This window comes from Ziziphus jujuba, chromosome 3, assembly GCF_031755915.1.
Source record: "Ziziphus jujuba cultivar Dongzao chromosome 3, ASM3175591v1".
NCBI classification, from domain to species: domain Eukaryota; kingdom Viridiplantae; phylum Streptophyta; class Magnoliopsida; order Rosales; family Rhamnaceae; genus Ziziphus; species Ziziphus jujuba.
In genome coordinates, this window is record NC_083381.1 from 33,196,771 (window position 1) to 33,212,570 (window position 15,800).

Below are 15,800 nucleotides of genomic sequence, written 5' to 3' on the forward strand. Positions count from 1 at the left end.
CCTATTCCTAATGGATTCAGAAGTCTCATTCACTGCAATTGCACCTCCAGTCTTTGATGGTACAAATTATCAAATGTGGGCTGTTAGAATGGAAGCTTATCTTGATGCAAATGATATGTGGGAAGCTGTTGAACACGTATATGAAGTTACACCCTTGCCAAACAATCCAACTGTTGCACAAATCAGAACTCAGAAGGAGAGGAAGCAGAGAAAATCAAAAGCAAAAGCAAGTTTGTTTACAGCTGTCTCACCAACCATTTTTACCGGAATAATGACACTGAAAACAGCAAACGAAATTTGGGACTTCTTGAAGCAAGAATATGAAGGAAATGAAAGGGTCAGAGGGATGCAAGTGCTAAATCTGATCCGAGAATTAGAGGTGCAAAAGATGAGAGAATCAGAAACAATCAAGGAATATTTTTACAGACTTCTAAGCATTGCCAACAAAGTAAGACTTCTAGGTACTGATTTTTTTAATTCTAGAATAGTTCAAAAGATCCTAGTCACAATTCCTGAAAAATTTGAGGCTACAATTTCATCTTTGGAAAACTCAAAAGATCTGTCAAGCATCACCTTGGCAGAATTGTTGAACGCACTGCAGGCCCAAGAACAAAGGAGGCTTATGAGGCAAGAAGGATTTGTGGAGGGTGCTTTTCAAGCCAAATCACAGTACAACAATGGTTATAAGAACAAGAAAAAAAAAAAAAAAAAACCAGAATAACAACAACAAACCCAGAGATTCTGGAAACAACAACAGCCAAAGTACAACACTCAATCATGTCCTTACTGCAAAAAAACCAATGATCCAGCAAAAAAGTGTTGGTGGAGGCCAGATGCAAGATGTCACAAATGTGGTCAGTTAGGGCATGTTGAAAAGATTTGCAAGTCTCGACAGCAACAAGGAGAAGCTAAGGTTGCTAAGAATCAACCTCAAGAGGAGGAGTTGTTTGTGGTATCACGCTTTGCTACTAATAACTCCACAGAAAGATGGCTTATAGATAGTGGTTGTACAAACCACATGACTTATGATCGAGAGCTTTTCAGAGAGCTTAACAAAACTGTTATCTCTAAAGTCAGAATTGGAAATGGAGCATATATTGCAGTAAAAGGCAAAAGAATAGTAGCAATTGAAGGTCACACAGGTTTGAAATTAAATCATGATGTTTTATATGTTCCTGAAATCAATCAAAACCTTTTGAGTGTTGCTCAATTGTTGGAAAAAGGCTATAAGGTGCTGTTTGAAGACAAAAACTGCATGATTAAAGATTCTGAAGGTGATGAGGTGTTCAGAGTTCAAATGAAAGGCAAAAACTTTGCTTTAGATTTGATGAAAATGGAGTAGGCTGCTATACACAAAGAAGATAGCAATAAAATGCTTTGGCACAAGAGATTGGGACATTTTCATCATGCTGCTCTATGTTTCATGAAGAAGAACAATCTTGTAGAAGGTCTGCCTGAATTAGAGGAGGAGCTTCCTACATGTGCTGCATGTCAGTATGGGAAGCAAAAAAGGCTTCCTTTTCCACAAAATAAGGTCTGGAGAGCTATACAAAAGCTACAGTTAATACACACAGATGTGGGAGGACCCATAAAAACACTATCATTAAATGGCAGTAAGTATTATATTGCTTTCATTGATGATCACACAAGAATGTGTTGGATTTATTTTATGAAGCTTAAATCTGAGGTTGCTGACATCTTCTGGAAGTTTAAAACCTGGGTGGAAAATCAAAGTGGATGCAAAATGTAGGTGATCAAGTCTGATAATGGAACTGAATATACCTGCTGTAATGGAGCCTGCAGGATATGAAGAAGATGCAATTGATCATAAATGTATAGCGGCAATGGAGGAGGAGATCAAGATGATAGAAAAGAACCAGACATGGGAGTTGGTGGACAGACCTAAACACAAGAAAGCTATAGGAGTCAAGTGGGTTTATAGGACCAAGCTCAATCCTGATGGTTTTGTGAACAAACATAAGGCAAGGCTTATTGTCAAGGGCTATGCCCAAATGTTTGGGGTAGATTTCTCTGAAACTATTGTCCCAGTTGCCAGGTTGGACACTATAAGGATTTTACTAGCTCTTGCCGCACAAAAGGGCTGGGTTATACATCAAATGGATGTCAAGTCAGCCTTTCTCAATGGATACTTGGAAGAAATAATTTTCATGGAGCAACCTGAGGGATTTGTTGTTCAAGAACAAGAGGAAAAAGTATATCTATTGAAAAAGGCCTTGTATGGTTTAAAACAGGCCTTGGTACAGCAGAATTGATTTACACTTGACAAACTTAGGCTTTCAAAAGAGTTTGAGTGAATTTACCTTATATATCAAGAAGGTTGACAATGAAATACTTGTGGTATCTTTATATGTTGATGATTTGCTTGTTACAAGAAGTAGTAAGGAGTTGATTGAAAAGTTCAAAGAAGAAATAAAAGATATATTTGAAATGACAGATCTTGGAAAGATGGCATTCTTTCTTGGTATGCAGGTACAGCAAAAGAAAAATACAATATTTGTATATCAGCAAAAATATGCAAAGGAAATTCTCAAGAAGTTCAACATGGAAGAGTGCAAGCCAACTCCAACTCCAATGAATCAAAAGGAAAAATTTTGCAGAGAAGATGGAGCTGAAAAGGTTGATGAAAGGCTGTATAGGAGTCTAGTAGGTTGCCTAATGTATTTGACTGCAACTAGGCTAGATATCATGCATGCAGTAAGTCTGCTATCAAGGTACATGCCCTGTGCTAGTAAAATTCATTTTCAAGCAGCAAAATTGATTATGGAATAAGATTCAGTCAAGTTAGAAATTTCAGTTTCCATGGTTATTCTGATAGTGATTGGGCTGGATGTGTTGATGATATGAGAAGCACCTCAGGTTACTGTTTTAGTTTTGGTTCTGGAACTTTTTCATGGTTTCTAAGAAACAGGAAATTATAGCTCAATCTACGGCAGAAGCAGAATATGTAGCTGCTACTTCTGCTACAAATCAAGCTCTTTGGATCAGAAAACTCATGACTGATTTGTATATGGAACAAGAAGAAAGCACATAGATATTTGTGGACAACCAAGCTGCAATTTCAATTGCTAATAATCCAGTGTTTCATGGCAAAACAAAACACTTCAAGCTAAAATTTTATCTTCTAAGAGAGGTATAAAAGGAAGGAGAAGTACAGCTAGTCTACTGTAAAACAGAAAATCAAAATGCTGATATCTTAACAAAGGCACTTCCCAAGATTAGATATGAATACTTAAGGAAAAAGCTTGGAGTATGTAGCTCCAGAGCCAAGGAGGAGTGTTGACTGGCATGACTTTGAAGCTGCTAACAGAATGCAGGAATCAGTTTTAATTTAGGCTGTTCTTTAGGCAATAAAATAGTCAAACTGACTATGATCTTTTCTTCATGCTATTTTTTAATGCTTAACAGATATGCCTTATATGTAGCATATTTTTCTGCAATTTAGTTTCCACTATGCTGTATAAATAGATGCTTTGTTATTCAATAAAATATATATATGACCAAAAGCCTCAAATTATCTTGTTCTTGTTATCTTTGCATTTTTAATATCTAACAGGATTGGATTCCTTCCCACAATTTTTTTATGGTTAATTTTTTTAATGTGATTGGTCACCTGGTATATATTAACCTTCAAGGATAATATTGAAAAACGACTTCAAGGGCTGGTTTGAGTTGGAATTATTTCTACGCTAAGGAGGTGGTGGGGAGGATGGGAGAGAGACGTACAACAAACCAGAGGATCCTGGGATTCCAGCTTTGATTTACAGTAAGCTACAGAGTTTTTCTTGATGGACTTGTGCATAATGTAACATTTGCTTGGTGATTTTTCACTAAATACTAAATTCATACAACTAGTCAATTCTACAGAACAATATCCTTAGCAATCAGTCAGAATTAATTTTAGTTATGGACTAAATTCTACTAGTAGAATTAAGCTTTTATACATGTATGACAAATGGATTGCCCAAAGTAGCATCTCAAAAGCAAATAATACCTCAAGGGGCCCGTATAATATATCCTTTTTAGCAAATTTGACCTAATAAATCCTGTTTCGTCCTGTAGAACTCAAAACCCAAAGTTAAATGATTTCAGCTTAATATGGCTACCAACGCAGGAGAAAGAAACAACCAAGATAAACACGTCCTTTTGGCCCTGAGAATAGACCAAACAGTAAAAGTCAAGTTGTTTCTATTCTAATATCAACTTCTAACAACATGGAATAAAAAATAAAAAATAAAAAATAAGAAAAATAAAAATGAGAAACATTTAGATATTATACATTTTATAAATAAGTAGTACAGCGGAATTTTTCTTTTTCTTTTTTTTTCTTTTTTGGGCTAGAATACCAAGCTAAGCTTGTGCATCAAAGTTCATATCATGAACTACTTTGTTTCATATAGACAATGAAACAAATAAAAAAAAAAATTTAAAAGAAAAGAAATAAACCCTTCCATTATACAAAAGGGAACTGCATTTTCTTCCCCCTATTTCCTCATGAACAAACTTCTCAATTTTCCTCTTTCCAACCTCTCAAGCAGCTTCTTGGCCCCTGGTATGTCCATCTCTGTTAGCTTCTTTAGATATCCAATTGCTCCGTAAGAAATCATCAGCTTCTTGCATTTCTTACTCGAAGAAAGTGACCCAAGGCAGAAAACTGCATACTTCTTTGCCGTGTTATGTGGACTTGGATCAAGCAACTGAACCAGATTTGGCACACTTTTGTCATCCCTTTTGACCTCTCTGCAATTCTGAGAAACTGTCACCAAGCTTGAGATTGCCTGTGCGGCAACCTCTCTGGCACTGTTCGATTTAGCCTCGAGCATCTTGATAAGCAAAGGAACGCACCCTGCCTCACCCACCAGCTTCTTTGTCTCCGATGAGCTGCAAACCCGACATATTGCTGATGCAGCAGCTTGTTGTGCACCAAGCGATCCCGACCTGAGAACATGGATCAAACGTGGTAGGAATCCAAAAGCAACCAGAACTTCCATTGGAACAGAACCGACCAAATTCCTCAATGCACTAACTGCAGACTCCTGAGGCAATGGACCATCAAGATATGCTAATAGGCTTCGAGTTCCACCTTCCGCGATAACAGATCTTCGTAGATTCTCATTGCTGGCAGTGAGATTCTGCAAGCATTCAGCTGCATATTCTTTCGATCCTAGTAAAAGTCCACAATCCAGGAGATTAATCATAACCTTTACAATCCCTTCTTCCGCTAAAGCTTGTCGAACCTCCGGTACAGCTGATATGTTCTTCAAAGTGCAGGCAGCAGAAGCCTGAGAAACAGAGTCACCTGTTCGACAGATCTCGATCAATGGCCTAACCCCACCGTGCCCGACAATTGCTCGGGCTGTTTCAGCTGACATTGACAATCTCTGAAGCGAAATCGTAGCCTTCTCTTTACCAACCGCACTGCCCGACTCCACAAGCCTTATAAGAGGTGGCAGAACACCTTCAGAAACAAGCCAATTCTCGCAACTACCCGATTCTGCAAGCGAGCATATCACAGTTACAGTCTTCTCCCGAATACGAGGAGAAGTTGCAGTAAGCAATTGGACTAAAGCGGAGATATTGCTTCGTCCTAAAACCGACAACACATCCTTCTCATCCTCTTTCATGACCTCGACAAGACTGTCAAGAGCTCTATGTTTGGCCTCCAAGTGACCAATCTGCAGACGGGCAAGCAGTTCCCTCAAATTGCCATGATCAGCAGCTTCCGATTCGGCTGAACTACCTACTGGTAGTGGCAAAGTAGCTTCGCCAAGCACACCAGTCTTGATCAAAAGCCCACAATCCCTTAAATTCAAATCCAGTTTCCCAGTGAGTGCATCAAGATCACTCTGCATCCGAAGCTTACCTTCATATTTCTCCCCAATACACACCTCAGCCAATTCAATTGCTTCTTTCAACGTCTTCGATACCACCTGCAATTGCTCCTTGCAGAGAGCATTCTTGGAGAAGCAAGGATGGCTTGACAAGTCCGATAACCGCGAAGGGATCTGCTCCAGCTTCGAAATGATCATCTTCCATCTACCTGGGAATCCCTTAACCTCTCTAGCCTTATCCAGTGCCATGGGAACAAGCTCCTGCGCATTTGACAAACAATCTTCCGCCGACCGGCTATCTTCCAAAACCTCATTTTTACCTTCTTCCACCATGATTCCAAATCTGGGTATTGCTTAAACTTGTCTACCAAACAGCACTACCAACTGCAAGAATATGGAGGAAAACAGAGTTTCTAAGAATGACCCGGATGCAAAGAAACACAAAAGAAATGATTTTTAGATAGAAAATTAAAAGGCAGTGGAGCAGTTGCAATCACTAAACATATAGATTAAACAATGAGGAACAAAACCAATAAAAAAACAAAAAATTCGTAAATTTTTAAGATGGAAGAAAATTAATAAATAAAATTAAAATATAATAAGCCAAACATCAAGAGCTTCGAGAATCTTGTGTGATCACATAAAGATTGTTTTTGCTGAAAACAAGACGCGACCAAACACACTCAAAGTACCTACTAAAACATGCCCCACGAGTCCTTTCAATTTGAAGAGCTTTGGCAAGTGCTGATCATTTAATGCCAAATGGAAAAAAAAAAAAAAAAAAAAAAAAAAAAAAAAAAAAAAAAATCACAGAAAAACAATTTCTTTTATAAAATAATTAAAAGGTTTAGAATATAAAAACTGTTTGATGATAATGAAATAAGTTACTTTTTAACGTAGAACCGTCCAATTAAGAATCCGTCGGCGCACAAAGAAAAACTTCCGTGATACCAAAAACACCCTTCACCAAATTCAGTAAAACCAGCTTCCATAGCATGGTTTTTAGAGTAATATACGAATTTCTTGGGGTTATTTTGGTAAATAGAAAGCCATGGTCATCATAGAATATGAGATCAGATTTTCTCCAAAATGTAAATCTAAGGGTTGAAATTTCTTGGAAAGAAATGGGGAAAGTTTGGATTCTTAGAGAAATTGCCATTTATGTCCTTTTTGTGGTGGTGGAAGAAGCTAGCCGGTGCTGAGAGATATAGAGAGGAAGAGAGAGACTTTCCTTGGAAGAGAAGATTTAAGTCCCTATCCATAGATGTATAAAAAAATATACATAAATATAGAGTGTATTAAAAATTTTCCAAGATGGACCAAACCAACCCCACTAAAAAATAAAAAATAAAAATAAAAAAATCCTGAGAAAATTCAAAGCTATGAATTTGGAAAAAGAAAATACCTCAATTTTGACTTGACAATACTTATCATTCAAAGTGTCCACCATTAGCAGCCATCCTCTCTCTCTCTCTCTCTCTCTCTCTCTCTCTCTCTATCTCGGTCTGGTCAGCAACAATCATACCCAGAAAAAATATTTGTACATAAATTAGAACTCATACAAAAAGAAAAGGCGAAGAAAAAAGAGAAAAGAAATAAACTTTTCTTTCTTCGTTATCTTATGAAGCAGAGAAATTTAAGAAAGCAAGAAAAAACAAAATCAAGGACTAACTTTTAAGACTCAGAAACCAGAAGAAACTTGTTCCTTCTTCTCTCTTCGTAAAGCAACCCAACCCACTGTAGCTTGATCTTCAAACCTCTCTCTCACACTTTATGATTCATCAATCCATTCAAAAAAAATTAAAAACTCTTTTTTGTTTTCTCAACTTGCTAACCAACTCAGCAATGATTCCAAAATCAGCAATCAAAACAATAGACTGGAAATTCCAGAGACTCTCTTCAGCTTACCTTCTCGGAAACAGAAATTACCCAGACATCATTTTCTTCTTTTTTTGCTCGTAGGAAAATAGACACACTAAACGGTCAAAACCATTTTAAATAGGTATACAGTGAAAAACATATATAAAACATAATAAATTTCAAATACAAATAGAACCCAATTAAATTAATCGAGTTTAAAACACTACCCAGAAACTGTCAGAAGAGAAAAAAACAAATCACATTTCAAAAATCTTCAAATCTCTCACACACTCTCTCTCTAGAAATGGAAGAGTAGAAATAGACTCTTCTCTCTCTCGCTCTCGCTTAGATTCTCTTTGGGGATATTAAAAAAATAAAAATAAAATAAAAAAATCTGAATATTTAACTTGCTGGCCTCTGGAGGCTAGAGAGAGAAAGAGGCTTTAATGGTCGAGCAATACTGAAAAGGATCAGACGGCTATGATTGAGAGTGTGGCAGAGGATCCGACCGTTAAAAGTTTGAATATGATTTTTTTTATTTTCGAATTTTCTTGACGTTACCGAGGTGATGATGTGGCTTTTGACCACGTGTAATGTGGGGACGGGTTCTTACTTTTCAATGTCGAGTGCTTATGGCTCGAAAGCATCCACCGTGTGAGAGCGACAAGCTATTGGAAAAGTAGTATGGTATGAAATTACTTTTACAGCCCTGATTTGACTGTTGAACTCCAAGTTGTGCCACTGATGAGTTCAGCTGAATCAGCTCATTTGGGGATTTTTCAAACATTTCTTTTTATATTCTTTTGTCTTTTATGTTTTAAATTTTGAAATAATCCTAATTTTTGTTTTAATAAAAGATAAAGTACCAAGATGCAAGTGAAAACATTCATCCAAAAAAACAAAAAAGATGCCAGTGAAAATCATATAAACACCATAACATTTATTAATTTGATGTTTAAAGTGACAAATAAAAAAAACTGATGTTTATTGGTAGTAATTAGCTTATTTTCCTTTTTTTATTTTTTTTTATTTATTTATTTATTTTGTTTCTTGGTTGCAATTGTTGTTTAGCATCAATATTTACTTTAAGTGTGGATATTTAAAATTCACAACTTTTAGTTTAGGACTAAAATGTAAAACCTTGTAAAGTTCTAAAGGTAAGGACTAATTAACTTTTTTAAAGGACTAATTAACTTTTTTAAAGATAAATGTGAACACTAAATTTCATAGTAAATTTTATAGTAGCACTAAAGGTTATAGTAAAAACTTATCATTTACTCTTTTACGTAAAAGATTCTCCTTAGTTTATTCCAACTACATAAATCAATTTTAGATGATGACTTATCTTGTTACTTGGTGTATTATTCATTTTGTTTTTTTTTTTTAATATAATATCTATTGGAATTGAAGTTTGAAAGTAGTGGTGTTAGTTCTAAAGTTGAGAGGAGAATCTTATCAATTACTCTATTTTCGTAAAAACATAAAAAAGAAAGAAAAAAAAAAAAGCATATCTTGTTATCTTGTTTTATGAACCAAATGATTTTATTCTATGTAATCAATGCAATATTAAATAATAAATTATCTTGTTGAATTTGAAAAAGAAAAATGAGAAATTGAAGGTTCTAAAATATAATGGTGGGGTTCCAATATTCAATGGTTTTTGCATGTTGCAATGATGCATGTCAACATACATTCTCTTACTCTGCTTCCCCAATATAATTTACAAATTAAGGAACCCACTTTTTAATTGATGCTTTCAAAAAACAAATAGTTACAATACTTCTATTAATATCAATTGCATTCATTTGTACAACACCAAAATATTACAATAATAGCACCCAATTAATTAAACTCACATTAAAAAAAAAATAGCAATTTAATCATACGGCACAAATCATCATCATGCAATACCTTTTTTTTTTTTTTTTCCTTTTTCCGTTCCCTACTATCTCATAATTTAAAGAAGGAAAAAGTTAATTGTACACCAAAATGATGAGTTTAATAATTTATATGCCTTTCTTCTTTAATATTGCATTGTGGTGTCCAGTTAATCTAACCCACGATACATTGATTTTTTCTTTTTTTCTTTTTTTCAGCTTTCGTTGGAAAATTTTGTACTTGGCTGATTTTATAATTATTGTAATTTTTCACCCTGATGTTTTAGAGAATCATAATGTTGTCTATGGCAAAAAGGTTTGAAATATTTATGCTTATAGCAGGATTTATTTTGAACTTCTAAAAGCAACTTTCAAAATTCAAATGTTTTTGTACGAATACCAAAACTTAACTCCAAAGTCAACAACCCAAGCCTCTGAGCTGGGTTCGAGCCCTCAGCCCACAAAAAAAAAAAAAAAAAAAAAAAAAGAAAAAGAAAACCTCCAATGTCAACAACATAATAAATCACTAAAAAAGGCAACATCCTCAAAGCATTTTTTATGTTCCATTTTTTAACTTTCCTTTCCATATATTCTGGTTCCGTAAAGAAGTATATTTTCGTTCTATTGATAATAATAATAATAAGGAATAAATATATATATATATTTTTTTTTTGGTTCAACAAGGAATAAATAAGTTTGAACCTTGAAGTATGGAATCCCATAATAGAAAAAAGATAGCATATGTTTTTTCGGTTTTTTTACTTAAAAAAATCGATAAATAAATTAAACATCAAAATTGTTTTTAAATCACGCACAATATTAATTAATGGTACACGCTATCATAAAAGTTGTAAAAAAAAAAAAAAATTATAAGGGGTAAAGAAGGGGAAAAAGGTATTTTCCTTCATTCTCATTGAACATTTTATTTTTTATTTATTATTATTATTATTATTTTTTTGCCAAGATCATTGTTCAACTTGTAAGAGATAAAAGATAATCTAGATCCTTTAGTTGTTTATGTGCTGTCTCTTTTGTTTGATCTTATTTATTTTTCTATCAAATATTTTCAAATACTTTTGTGTTTTCCGAAATACAACATAATTAAAATTTCATTGTATTGGGAAGTTAAACTTAAATCAAAACGATGCATATGTTTGGTTTTGTGGAAACCCAACAAATAAACATCCCAATCCAAACCACAACAAATGGAAAAGTACAAATAACACCCTTTTCAGTAAAAATTTTCTTTTTTTCCTTTTTTCCTTTTTCTTTATTATTATTATTATTTTTATATGGGTAAAATTATAAAAATATACCATTTACCAAAAATAAAATAAAAATTTTAAAACGGCTGCGGAAGGGAAGCAAAGAAGAAGGCACACATACCGAGGCCCAAAGCAGTGTACCGAGTGAGGCCCCTGGGGGCGACTCGACCAAGACGCGTGGTGTCTCTGGCCCTTGCGTGGCCTGGACGGGACGCTGTACCTTGTCGGCTTTTCCTACTTTTTTAATCTTTTTATTTTTATTTTTATTTATTATTTTTTGAAAATATATATATTTTTGTATTCTTGAATATTATGTTTGCCCATTCACCCTCCAAAATCTTTGTCCTTTTCCACAAGCTCCACATAGTACAAGAAATTCAAAATATATTAATTTAAAACAGAAATCAATGGAAACTATTATACTGTATTTTTAAATTCATTTCCATGGATCTAAATTATTAGATTTATTTTTCTTTTTTTATCAAAACCGGTCCCACATTATTATAAATTTCAAATTCTATCTACGGGCATGTTTTTATGAATCAATGTTTTTGAACTTTGATCGAATTGCCAGACAACTCTTGGTATTGAACATTTTGCAGGGTTTGAAACTCATATGTAGGAATTATGCTTAAAAAAAAAAAAGAAAAAGACAAAAAAGTAGCACATACTTAACGTGACAATTTTATATCAGGTCCTTTTTGTGGGGATCCTAGGCAAAGGTCTTTTAGTGGCCATGCGGGCCATGATTCAAATTCACCATAACAATAACACTAATCTTAGAGCATCACCGAAGAAACAAACAACCTACCAACTAATATATTGAAACTTCAATGCATTCCTTCTCAGGACCGAGATCTTTCCCGCAGTGGGGGTGAACGGCTGCGGCTACGGCTGCTGCTGCATTTTTAATAAAAGAAATACAGTTAAATAATGCTCACAAATGCAGTTTACTATGTTTACAGAGGAAGGTTGCAAAATCAGTTTAATACAAACAGAAATGTCAGATAAGAAGGAGACTGCAGTTTGGTTTAATTAGGCCTTTGTATTTCAAGTATGTGCTGGATTATGCTATGGATGATATAATTTTGTTACATGTCATTGTTTTGTATTCTTTTTGTCCCTTCTATTTCTTATTCAGCTTCTTTGCATAAGAGACAATAAACCAACAAATAAAGCTAAAAGAACTATTTCAGAGTACATAAACATATGGTCTGTCTCATACCTGTGATATCTATCATTGACTGGGCTTGAAGCTCCGTCATAATCAGGACTTCCTCTTGGTTCAAGTCTAGAACTTGGATGAGATCCACGGCCATAGTCAGGACTAGCCCTATCTCTACGGTATGGACTTGGGGATCTCCCACGATCATTGCTTCGTTTATCAGGAGACACACCACGGCCTCTCCTATCAGGACTGTGCCCATTTCTTCTGTCATCATCATCACGGACAGCATATTCAACTGATATGACTCGATCTAGAAACTTGCTGTTACTCAAACATAGAAAATTAAGTTAATATAATGGCCATAACTAGTGCATTTCAGTTATATAATTTGAGATATATCTACTGAAACTCGCACCTAGTTTTTCTTAGATAGAAACTTACACAGTTATGCAGTCCACAACAGAAGGTAATAATTTTGACAAAATGTAGGGTATAACAACTTTAAAAAAAGACTTCTTTTTTTATTTTTTTATTTTTGCTAGATACCTTTAAGAAAAGAGTTATTGCAGGAAATTTCTTGATATTTCTTCTGAAAGTTAAAAACCCTTTTTCCTAGAAGTCAAGGTTGCTTCAGAGGGAAAAGTTCCACAAGTTCAAAATGAAGTGAATGACGCTAAAGAGTTAGGCAGAGGAAAACTACCTCAAGTTTGTTGAATCCAATGCTCTTGTAGCATCCTCTTGTGATTCAAACTGAATAAATGCAAAATTTCTTCTTATCCTTATATTCAGTATTTTCCCATACGAATCAAAGTGCCTCTCCAGATCTCTTGTTCTAGTATGAATTGGGTCAAAGTTAATAACAAACAAGGTTTTTGATGGTCTCATGTTCGCTGAAGATCTTTTCGAGTCACTGGGTCTTCTAATCCCACGTTCTTGCTGCAAGGCAGAAATTTTTGGGATTAAATAGTGCATAATTCAGACCATACTGAGTACGGAATCATTTAGAAACACAACTTGGTTAAAAAAAAAATTACTTATCCAATTCCTCTTAATGCAAAACTATATCATTTGAAGAAGGTTACAGAAAAAAAAAGCAGCATTTTATACTCTTTCAAGCACATGCAAGCATGTGTGCATGGTTAGTGATAGTAAGAGGGTACCGTGGGTTAGAGGAGATGGCAATTTTTAACCAATTGCAAACAAGCTTACATCAGACTTCAAAATTTATGCTTAATATCCAATATCTATGTATATGATTAAGATTAACTGGGAAGGGGAGATAGATATTTATGCCAGTGCAATGCTTTTAGACTTGCCAAGAAGTGTTGCATAAAGGGGGCTGATAACCAACCATCACAAGTTTTCATCAATATACCTTAGTCCACTCAACATGAAGTCGTCGCCCCTTTCTACCAAATTCTGTCCTGTCAAGTCTTCGTATTGCATATTCAGCATCTCGCTCATCCTCCATATAGACAAAAGCAAATCCTATAAAACCATAAAGTTAAGAAGACAGAGCAGAAAAACCGTAGTCATCCAAATAAATTCTCTTACGAGAAATTATGTCAGACATTCAAAATATCTGGAAATGTTGACTTCTGAAAATATACTATCAGGAAGTAACACAAAACCTGCCACTGGCTGCGATATTGTCATGTTTCTATGGTGAAACATGTCGGAAATTGAACACTGTGCAAAATTCATGGGGAATGAAAAAGCAATGGTGACTGAGGGAATGTAGAATGGCAGGACTAAGGCAGATCAGATTAATTCTTCTGGAAAAATACAAGAAGATGAAGCTGGCACATGCTAGAAAATAAATGCAGTGACGCACATCCATCCAAGAAGAGCATGGACATTCCAAGTAATCCTGCGCCAAAGAAATTGTTGAGTATGGGGGTTTACACTTCATAAAAAACCTGCTTCTCTCAAAGGAAAATAGTGTATACACCCATCCTGACAGCAATTTTCATATTGACCCTTTTGTATAACAGCTGGGATATTTTCCTAACAACTATTGTGCAATAAATTGTGATAATTTTGCTTAAAAGGGAAACAAAACAAAAAACATCCTTTGTTTTTCTTTTTGTTAGAAAAATGAAATTTTCAACTTGAGACACAAAAAACACTAAAAAGATTAAAATTGTTTTACAATGAGAAGTTTTATCACGTATGTGTTACTGCATTCCCCTCCCCTCCATCTCTAGAAAAATAAGTCAAACATTTTGTATTTGACAAGTGAAAGGGGAGTTTCTCAGTTCTTTAATCTTTTAAAGTGTCAAAAACAAAACACATATATACTTATCAATTTAAACAGTTGAGGTTAATGACAGTAGCCAAACCTCAATGTTTTCCACAATCACTGATATACAAAAGGAGTCAATATATCATATCTCATATGATACTTTTCAATGGTTGTACACTATATTTCCCATTCTTAAACATATCCTGAAAACCCCACCACTACTCAACATAAGTTGAAACTCTCATAATTGAGATGCAGACTCCGAATGGTTTTTCCACCAAGAAACAGAAAACGAAAGAAAAGAGCAGCTTCAATTTCTGTATGGCCCTTTTAAATTCCTTGTTGTCCCGGGACCACAGCCAAACTTCACAACCTGTGCTTTATGTGAAACAGTATCGAACCTAGTGGATATGCATAAATTGCAGTAATTATGATTTCAATTATTAAATACTTACCGATCATACACAGTGCATATCAACTTGAACACAACCCAAAATACTGTTCAGATATTACCACATTAATCTAAAGCAAACTTCTTAACACAAAGTTGGAACCACTTGTCAAAATCAGATACCATAAACTCACCAAAAGTTTAAAGCTTGTGTAAACCAGTATGGATTCAACATCAGAAGAGAAAATAAACTAAAGGGCAAAGAACCCAGATCTTATAACGTAGTTGAAATAATTAATGTAAATAGTGAAAAACATTTAAGCAGCAAAACTATCTTACCAGACTTCATGTCCACCTTATCAACCTTCCCATATCTTCTAAAAAGCTTCTCAACATCAGACTGACGAGAATCAAAGTCTAAGTTTCCACAAAATACGGGCTTCATTTTTTCTTCACGCTCAAGCAACACAAATTTCTCAAACCCTAAGACAACAACAGAAAAATGCAATGCATTCTAGATTCTCAATCCGAATATTCACTTTCCAATATGAAAATAAAAAATAAAAATAAAAAAATAAAAACCCTAAAAGTACATTAAAATTTCTTTTTGATGAATAAATTAAAATTTCGTCCCGGTAGCAAATATTTGCAATCAAATAATGAAATATATGACTCCGAGGATTAAATCGAACATAAATTTGAATGCACCAAAAGCCAACAGAAAAAAAAAAAAATAATAATAATAATAAAAATCGAGGAACAAGAATCTCTGAGTCCTAAAGTAAATACAGAAGATAAAATTTGGTTACAAGAGGGAAACAGAAGCAGATGAAAAGAGAGGTGTAGGTTTTGTTCACCTTCAGGGCTAGTGTGAATCGGACAACGCGATCGCCGGACGGGCTTCGTAGGTCGAAGTCGAACCAAACACGGCGCAGGGATTGGGGGCTTTGTGTAAGTCCAACCAAACACGGCGTTGGTGCTTGTCTATCACTGTCTACAACGGGTTTGTTTGGCTCCAGGATTATCCAGCCTGTGCTAACTAATGTCATCCTCTTCGCATACTTTTATTGTCATTATACCCGTCTCTTTTTTATTTTTATTTTTTTCACTTTCATTGTCATTACCTTTTTTTTTTTTTTTTTTTC

General features: G+C 34.7%; 2 protein-coding genes across 12 annotated transcripts; both read right to left on the reverse strand.

Moving 5' to 3' along the window:
• Positions 1 to 4,274: 4,274 nt before the first annotated feature.
• On the reverse strand, positions 4,275 to 8,088 carry LOC107433391 (protein ARABIDILLO 2). Of its 6 annotated transcripts, none has more exons than XM_060816019.1 (3): positions 7,522 to 8,088; positions 7,255 to 7,336; positions 4,275 to 6,233 (listed from the first exon to the last, which is right to left on the reverse strand). In XM_060816019.1, exon 3 carries the CDS (start codon positions 6,180 to 6,182, stop codon positions 4,503 to 4,505), a length of 1,680 nt encoding a protein of 559 aa, XP_060672002.1. In that variant the 5' UTR covers positions 6,183 to 6,233; positions 7,255 to 7,336; positions 7,522 to 8,088; the 3' UTR covers positions 4,275 to 4,502. The 6 variants fall into 6 exon arrangements, with proteins under 6 accessions (XP_060672002.1, XP_060672003.1, XP_048333754.2 ...); XM_060816020.1 differs by having other exon boundaries at positions 7,255 to 7,342; XM_048477797.2 differs by having other exon boundaries at positions 7,255 to 7,354.
• Positions 8,089 to 11,519: 3,431 nt separating this feature from the next.
• LOC107433417 (serine/arginine-rich splicing factor RS41) lies at positions 11,520 to 15,705 on the reverse strand. 6 transcript variants are annotated; one of them, XM_016044704.4, is made up of 6 exons: positions 15,513 to 15,705; positions 14,995 to 15,138; positions 13,395 to 13,507; positions 12,720 to 12,955; positions 12,077 to 12,340; positions 11,520 to 11,748 (listed from the first exon to the last, which is right to left on the reverse strand). In XM_016044704.4, the coding sequence occupies exons 2-6, from the start codon at positions 15,098 to 15,100 to the stop codon at positions 11,697 to 11,699; spliced, it is 771 nt and encodes a 256-aa protein (XP_015900190.3). In that variant the 5' UTR covers positions 15,101 to 15,138; positions 15,513 to 15,705; the 3' UTR covers positions 11,520 to 11,696. The 6 variants fall into 6 exon arrangements, with proteins under 6 accessions (XP_015900190.3, XP_015900189.3, XP_060671773.1 ...); XM_016044703.4 differs by having other exon boundaries at positions 11,520 to 11,751; positions 15,513 to 15,704; XM_060815790.1 differs by lacking the exon at positions 15,513 to 15,705 and adding an exon at positions 13,651 to 13,889 and having other exon boundaries at positions 11,520 to 11,751; positions 14,995 to 15,134.
• Positions 15,706 to 15,800: the final 95 nt, after the last annotated feature.